Genomic DNA, 8,758 nt, shown 5'->3' with positions numbered 1-8,758 from the left:
AGGTGAGTGTAGGTGGGGAGTTAGGGAGCGGATAGGTCAGTCCAGGGAGGACAGACAGGTCAAGGGGGCAGGATGAGGTTAGTAGGTAGGAGATGGGGATGGGGCTTGAGGTGGGAGGAGGGGATAGGTGGGAGGAAGGACAGGTTAGGGAGGTGGGGATGAGCTGGGCTGATTTTGGGATGCGGTAGGGGGAGGGGGGATTTTGAAGCTTGTGAAGTCCACATTGATACCATTGGGCTGCAGGGTTCCCAAGCGAAATATGAGGTGATTGACTTCCTTCTGTTCCATGAGTCTATGATTCTACGATAATTCAGAATATTTTGCTGGAACTTTGTCATTTTGCATGTGGTACATAAATTTAAATTTCAGATTTCTTGTATTCGTTCACGGATTGGGAGTCACAGGCCAGGCCAGCATTTATTGCCCTCCCCGCTTGCCCAGCAACCACTGTTCATGGCTTTCTGTGTGCTGGGTGTCTGAAGCCAAACGTTTGAGGGCGGCACAGTGGCTCAGTGGTTAGCACTGCTGCCTCACAGCACCAGGGACTCGGTCACCCAAGGGTGACTGCTGGTGTGGAGTTTGCACATTCTGTCTGCTTGGGTTTCCTCCGGGTGCTCCGGTTTCCTCCCGCAGCCCAAAGATGTGCAGGTTAGGTGGACTGGCCGTGGGAAATTGCCCACAGTGTTCAGGGATGTGTAGATTAGGTGGATGGGTCTGTGGGCTCAAGGATGGCTCCAAGGGTCGGTGTGGACTTGTTGGGCCGAAGGGCCTGTTTCCATACTTGTAGGGATTCTATGAAACGTAGCCGCGACTCCCCAGAGTGATTCAGACGAGGCAGTGAAGTCCATTCGCATTGTAAGTGACGCTAACTACTTGGGTTCACTTCGTGTACTCTCAACCTTACCTGAAGCAGGGTGACCCTCAGGTTAAACCTCCAACAGTCGTTTCTCTATTGAGATGATGAAATGGGTAGACTGTCGATAAAACATTGGGGTCTCTACACAAAACCGTGTTCATTTAGCTCATAAATTTATTAAAGATTTGTCGTATTAGTCATTCAGAAAGATTAAATAAAAGACAATAAAACATTTACACGGGACCTATAATAACTTCCATACCCAATTTGTACCATGTAAAACACCTTACACATTCTCGCTTTCGCTGATAAAATGCTGTAGCAACAACAGAGAAACTCGGAAAATGATGTAGCAAGATTCAAAACAAGAAATGAGTCCTTTTTTTGCATTTTAAATTTTTTTTCTCTAAAATCGCACCACTATTTCCGATCCTAAAAAATACCACTAAAGAGAACCGCTTCCCTGTATCCACAATATAAAATACACGCTACACGTTTCCCTCCCCGCCAGGGACGGGATAGGGTGGGTGGGTGGGGGTAGATATTTGGCAACAAACAAACATTGCAAAGTGCAACTGTTAAAGAAACCCACTCCAAAAAAAACAAATAGTTAACAGAATACAAGCTTAGAAATTACTGTTGGCCACTTTATAACAAGTTTGTACGGCACTCCACCGAGCCAGGCATTGACTTATCTTAATTTCATTTTTTTAAAAAAAAACTTGCATTTATATAGCGCCGCTCACAGCCTCTGAACGTCCGGCGCACTTTGCGGTGAAGTCACTTGTTGCAAGGTGAGGAAACTCCACAGCCCAAGTTTCCCAAATTGTTTCCTGGGATATTAACCATCACCTGCCAATGGTAGCACGTCAACAGTAACTTCCATGCTACTTAAAAAAAAGTGAAAAATAAACGACAGATTGTGGACTATATCAGGCGTTTTAACATTCAGAGAGTATCCTAATACACGGCACTGGTCTGTTCTTAAATAATCACATTCATTCGTATAATTAGTGTCAAGAATCCTAACACTGCGATGTTTTGATGTGTGCACGTGGATCACAATAAGGACCATAAGATTGACACACACATACACACACACACACACATACACACACACACATACAGACGGCTTCAGGAAATACACCTCCTGTTCAATGCGCGTGGCTTGGCAATTTAAACTGCAAAATAGTCATGAACGCGTGTTTCGAAGAAAGGTCATCGACTTGAATTGTTTTCCCCTGTCTCCGCAGATGCTGCCGGGTCTGCTGAAAGTTCCTCACGCACTTTCTGTCTTATTTCAGATTGAACAGCGCCTGTTTTAAAGTCTTGCAAAAGAGCCCCAACCTGTTGTCGCACGGAGTCCACCTACACTTTTAAGCGAAGAACGGAAGCGAACGAGGGCTGAAAGTTGCAACGGGATCGTGGTTCTTCATATGCTGAAAGTTACTTTGTTTTTAAATCGTTGCTACGGGTTCTAACTCAATTCCCAGCTAAAGACGCTACAAAATGCTACTCAATTGTGGCATTTATTCCCGCGGAACGAATACGTACTGATTTGAAAATGAGTGTGTAGGGAGAGAGAGAGACTATGTATGTGTATGTGTGTGTGTGTGAGAGAGAGAGGGAGAGAGACAGAGAAGTTGGGGGGTGGGGATGTGTTAAAACTGTGCGTGTTCCACCTCATCCAGCCAGGAGGCGGGACTGGCCGGGAAGTCAGGATAGCCACCGCTGCTGTCTGTAGACAGATCCGAACTGGGTCCGTTTCCTCCTAAGACGCGCATAGCCTGGCTCATACCTTGTCCCCCTCCTTGAGCCAGGATCCCCAAGCCCGTGTCCTGATACACGAGGCCGGACATGAGGGGAGGGTGGGACGGCATGGCTTGCAAAGAAGCCGGTGACCGGGGGAGGCCGTAAGGACTGTTGGACCTCAGGTCGTGGGAGAGCATTCCATCAATCGAGAAGCCCCCGTTGCTTGCTGTCTGTCTACCCAGACCCGGAGAGGTGTCGTTCATGCTTTTGTACATGCCGTTCGGATGTCCCATATCAGGCATCGAATGATCATCTAGATGTAGAAACAAACAAAAGACATTAAAATCTAAAACCCGAGAGGGACAGTTACCCTACCTTGAATGGCATGCTCCAATTCCATCCAGACCTATTGGATATCTGGAAATAAAGGCAAAATACTCCAGAAGCTGGAAATAATAGAATCCCTACAGTGTGGAGGCAGGCCATTCAGCCCATCCAGTCCATACCTAGCCTCCAAAGAGCTTCCCACCCTATCCCCATAACCCTGCATTTACTATGGCTACTCCACCTACACACCTTTGGACTGTGGGAGGAAACAGAGCAAACCCACACAGACACAGGGAGAATGTGCAAACTCCACACAGTCGCCTAAAGTTGGAACCAAACCCAGGTCCCTGGCGCTGTGAGACAGCAGTGCTAGCCGTTGAGCTACCTGAAATGTGAAACAAACACAGAGGAGGCTGGAGAAACACAGTAGATCAGGTAGCATCAGTGGAGCTGGAAACAGAGTTAATGTTTTGAGTCCAATTTGATTCTTCTTCAGAACTGGAATTCTTTGGAAGAAGTCTTGCTGAACCTGGAAGTTAACTCTTTTTCTCTCTCCACAGATGCTGCCAGACCTGTTGAGTTTCTCCAACATTCTCTGCATTTGTTTGAGGGAGAGTTAACCGTCTTGCTCCAATTTCACCCTGACTCATGAGACAACAAATGTAAGATACACCGGATGCTGGGGATTGAAAATAAAAACAACTGCTGGAGAAACTTAGCAGGTCCGGTAGCAACTGTGGAGAGGGAAACAGTAGCCCAATATGACTCTTCTTTGGAACTCTGTTTGTTTTAGGGGGAAGGGGGCTGTGCAAAGATGGGAAACTATGGGCAGTGAGGGAAGCTGTGGAGAGGAGGTCTCCATGGGAGATGAGGCCATTGAGAAGTCCTGGAAACAACAGCGAGATGTTCAGTTGTGGAGTCATGATCCAGAGAGATGGAAAGAAGTCTCTGAGAATTGGCACTTAGCATCTTCAAGGTGGTGGCTGGTATACCAGATGACAACAGTATCATTCTTGGCAGCAGTTCGGCAGAAGACATATTACCGTGAAAGGGCTAATGATAAATTGATGTCTACAAATACCAGGAGAATCATGATCCCTTAAAAAAACAACATCCTTAAAGGTGAGGCTTCCTGCCTGATATATTGCAATAAGGACTGGTCCATCTACTCCCTCCCCATCAGGAAGTCTTTGCCCACCATCTATTGCTGCAGCAGGCTAGCCAAACATATTGTATTGGAAGAGGTAGAAGCAATGATCCCACTACATCAGTTTCTCATAAATCTGCACACTAACAAATCAAAATGAACACTCACCACTCCATTTCTTAGCCAGGGACATTAATTCTGTCTGTCTGTCTCTCTCTCTCTCTGCAGATGCTGCCAGAGCTGTTGTGTTCCTCCAGCGATTATCATTTTTATTTCAGGTTACACACGCTCACAGCATTTTGTTTTATGTTCCTGGTTCGATATCTGATACCCCATACATTTTCAGTATGAAATTGTGCCTAAAACATTGTGCCATAATTCAAACCTCCCCACAAATGATGCTAAATATCTCTCAAAATTGAAAAGCATTGAGACAGTTTGTTTTGGCACTGCCTGATGAGTCATGTTAATCTAAAGTGACAGTGTTCCTTGTACTTTCAAAGTGGAGGCTTTCCTTAATTCATTCATGTGGGCATTGCTGGAAAGGCCAGCATTTGTTGTCCAGCCCTAAATGTCCTGATCTGCTTCAGAGAGCAGTTAAGGGTCATCCACATTGCTGTAGGTCTGGAGTCATATGCGAGTGAGGCCAGTGAGGACAGCAGATTTCTTTTCTTAAAGCAGGTGGTATGGTGGATGAGTGGTTAGCACTGCTGCCTCATTACACTGGGGACTTGTGTTTGATTCCATCCTTGGGTGAGTGTGTGTGTGGAGTTTGCACATTCTCCCCATGTCTGCATGGGTGCTCTGGTCTCCTCCCACAGTCCAAAGATGTGCAGGCGGGGTGGATTGGCCATGCTAAATTGCCCATAGTGTCCAGGGATGTGCAGGCTAGGTGGTTATGGGGGAGTAGGTCTGGGTGGGATGCTCTTCAGAGGGTTGGTGTGGACTTGATGGACCAAGTGGCCTGCTTCCACACTGTAGGGATTCTATAAAGGACATTAGTGAACCAAATTTATATTAGGCTGACCATTATTTCCAAACTTTGTTGAATTTAAATTTCATAATCTGCCATGGTGGGTTTCATGCATATGATTACCAGTTCAGGAACATTACTGCTACACTAGCCCCATTCAAGGGCCACCCCCTAACTGATACTAACACACTAATGTTACCATGAGTGGTGGGATTTTAACTTGATGGTCACTACACTGCAGGCAAGGGATGTAGTGGGGAGAAGCAATGCCTTTCCTGGTAACTGCAGTCGGTGTGGGCATTGAACCCATACTGTTGGTATCACTCTGCATCATAAACCAGCCATCCAGCCAAATGAACTAACTGACTCCCTAACACACTAGTTAGCACTACAGTAATTTAGAATTTGCATGTTGATAAGAATGGCTGTTGGAAGGAGAGACAAGATGATTTTCCAACAGTGAGCTATCTCCTATGTTTGTAAATGTGCCTTTCCTCTGCTCATTTTGCCAATATCACTGTTTGCTCCCAGAAACAAACCCCTCCCCAACCACCCACACCTCATTGTGAATTAATTCCATGTGAAACCACTCAGGCTCATTCTCAATTACATGAATCACTATCAATATGCATTTCTTAGATTTTCCATCCTTAGCCATTTGCAAATTAATTAAAATCTTAAGATTGCAGAAGGAGGCCACTCAGCTCTTTGTACACATACCTCTCTAAAGGAGGTGTTTGAAGTGGTCCCATACTTCCACCGCTCTCTTCCCTCAGACCTTTACAGATGTTCACTTTTCAAATACTTAACCAATTCCCTTTTATAAGTTTCTATTGACCCTACTTCCACCACTCTTATGAAGAGTGTATAACATTTCCTAACGGTTCGCTGGGTAATAAAAAAATAGGTACATAGTGAGGAATATGGGGACACGGAAGCAAGAATAGGCCATTCTGCCTTTCAAACCTGCTCCATCATTGATTAAGGTCATAGCTGATTGGTTGCAGTTTGAATCCCAATTTCCTGTCTGCACTAAACCCCCACCATGACCTTCAATGGCCTTGTCTATTAAATATTTATTGAACTCAGGCTTGAGTAAATTCAATGGTCCAGCTTCCACTGTTTACCAGGGAAGAGAATTCCAGAGACACATGATCCTCTGAGAGAAAATAAAGCCTGTCCCTATCTCCATTTTAAATGTGGGACCTCAATCTTAAACTGTGTCCCCCAACCCCAGTTCTGGTATCTCCTATAAAGGGAAACATCCTTTCTCACCTTGCCAAGTCCTCAAATCTGAATCTATTGGTTACAGGTTCTCCTGTCAATGGAAGCAGTTTCTCCTTATTCGCTCTATCAAAGCCCCTCATAATATTAAGCACCTTATTAACTCTGTTCTGAACAGTGCCCCTTCTAATTAAATTGATCCAGCTCCTATTGTCTTTCCACATAGCTGAGATGCTGATGTTTACAATGATAGTCCAAAAGGTAGTTATTGTTGGATTTGTTGATTGTCAAAGGCAACTAAAACTCAACCCCAACTCGCTCTGACTATCAGATGCCAACCTGTGAAGGACACTTCAGCATCACTGGCTACCCCATCATCCTGGGTGCTATCCTTGTCTGATTTGGAGCTTGCTCTGGATCGTTTGATGTTCCTGAAATATTGGCCCCATCTCTGTCTCCCAGCATCTTTTTTCAATCGTTTCTCCTTTGCTCGGCGATTCTGAAACCAAACCTATGGGAGACAAAAGCAGTGTAAGCAACTGTAACCTTGGTGTTAAATGTTTTGAACTACATTAAAACAAAGATACCCTTGGGTGTTAGTTAACCAGCAAATAAACCTATGGAGGCCCTACTCCTGTAGACACTAGGCTGTTGGGAATAATGTTGGGAGACTTTGATTTTTGACCTTTTGCACAATGTTTCAATGGGAATATTGCCAAAAAGAAAAATCATTTACCGTAGTTTTGGTATTGATCATCAGGTTGTACTACCAGTTCTGCATGACAGTGTTCAGGGCCCTTGAGATCAGGACATCAGTAAATTTTTAACATTATAAAAAAATTGTTAAAAAAAATGTTTGGAGTAATGATTTTGCAGTCGTTTCCCAATGGCTGTAAAACCTAGAATAGTAAGACTCAAGAAAATCAAGACAGTGCTCAGGCCAGTGATCCTGCACTGCATTTCAAAAATAGGATCATATTGAGACAGGAACTACAGCATAACTAATCTTGAAATGTCTGAAAGAGGAACAAAATAGCAAATTAATATCATCATTAGATGCAGTGTAGTTTCCAATATGTCTTATACTACTCACAAACTACTGGCTCAAACTGTAATTCTCCAAATCAGATGAGTATTGTGTTGAATTTGAAATTTTTGAGAACAGGAGTTGGGCGTTTCATACTCTGTAAACATCTAAGTCAACTTCAGGTACATTTAGAAAATGCTGATGGGATCTGAGACATCTGTGTACAACTTTCTATACTAGGTTTGATACTGGACTTTTATTTTGGAGTTTTCTTCCTCAAGTGACATAAAATCAAGACAACCTGGTTTCAGATGCCTGCCACTTCAACACACCACCATATTCTCTGGTCAATGTTTCTGTTTCAGGCTTGATGCAGTGCTCTAGTGAAGCTCACCACAAGCTGGAAGAACAGTGTCTCATCTTCCATATTGGGATCCTGCAGCCTTCAGGACTCAATATCGAGTTCAGTAATTTTAGAACCTAAGCACCATCTTTAATGTCCTTTACCAACCCAACATCCCAGGTCATGTCATGACATGAGCTGCTTTCAGCACAACCAATCCATTTTCACCTACTTATGGTCCCCATTAGTAGCTTTTCTTTCTCCCTAGCTTGCTCCTGTCCATCTCTTTGTCTGCCGAACTGTCTTTCTCTCACTCTGGGCTCAGTCTCTACCTACCTGTTTATTCCTTTACGCATCCCTCCTCCAGCCGCTGTCTTCAGCAAATATACCACATTTTCTTAGTTACTAATGGCTTCAAATTGGACTTGAAATGTAATCTCTACTTTCTCTTCACAGATGCTGCCAGATTTACTGAGTTTCTCCAGCAATTTTTGGATCTGGACCCTTCTTCAGAAAATGATTTTCTGAAGAAGGATCCAGACCCGAAACATCATCTTTCCTGCTCCTCTGATGTTGCTTGGCCTGCTGTGCTCACCCAGCTCTACACCTTGTTATCTCTGTGGGTATGATTAGTATTTTGAGTATGAGCATGGTGGAATGTGACTACAACGTTGTCATTTTCACTATACTATCTTGTCACACAGTGTCTCTCTGAAGCCATTATTCCATTACAGTGCAGTATTTGTGACCAAGTCCCTTTGCTGTCATGCTCAAGTGTAATTCTTCCCTTGGATTGTCAGGATTACAACTCTGAGTTCTGAAGAGTCATACTGGACTCGAAAGATTAATTTTGTTTCTCTCTCCACCTATGCTGCCCTCCTGCTGAGTTTCTTCAGCAATTTCTGTTTTTATTGCTGTAATGTGGCTCAGGTTCAACAACTGTTTCTCCCCATCATGAAACTTGCAGCCTATGAGAAAGCCACTTGTTCCATACCTGGCCCTGTTCTACTAAATTGTTCCTTACTATCGGAGTGGCAACAAAGCTGATCAAGCAATCTTTGTAGATAGTAGGAACTGCAGATGCTGGAGAATCCGAGACAACAAGGTGC

General features: G+C 44.1%; 1 protein-coding gene across 1 annotated transcript; it reads right to left on the bottom strand.

The window, feature by feature from the left end:
- Positions 1-2,517: 2,517 nt before the first annotated feature.
- LOC125482290 (LIM/homeobox protein Lhx3-like) lies at positions 2,518-6,790 on the bottom strand (the record flags this gene model as incomplete). The annotated part of the gene is made up of 2 exons (XM_048594343.1): positions 2,518-2,921; positions 6,619-6,790. Coding segments are annotated over 2 exons (576 nt in total), but the record flags the coding sequence as incomplete, so codon positions are not given.
- Positions 6,791-8,758: the final 1,968 nt, after the last annotated feature.

This window comes from Rhincodon typus, unplaced genomic scaffold, assembly GCF_021869965.1.
Source record: "Rhincodon typus isolate 14 unplaced genomic scaffold, sRhiTyp1.1 hic_rhity00008329, whole genome shotgun sequence".
Lineage (NCBI taxonomy): Eukaryota > Metazoa > Chordata > Chondrichthyes > Orectolobiformes > Rhincodontidae > Rhincodon > Rhincodon typus.
Note: the sequence above shows the minus strand (reverse complement) of the source record. Positions and strands in the feature narration are given on the sequence as shown.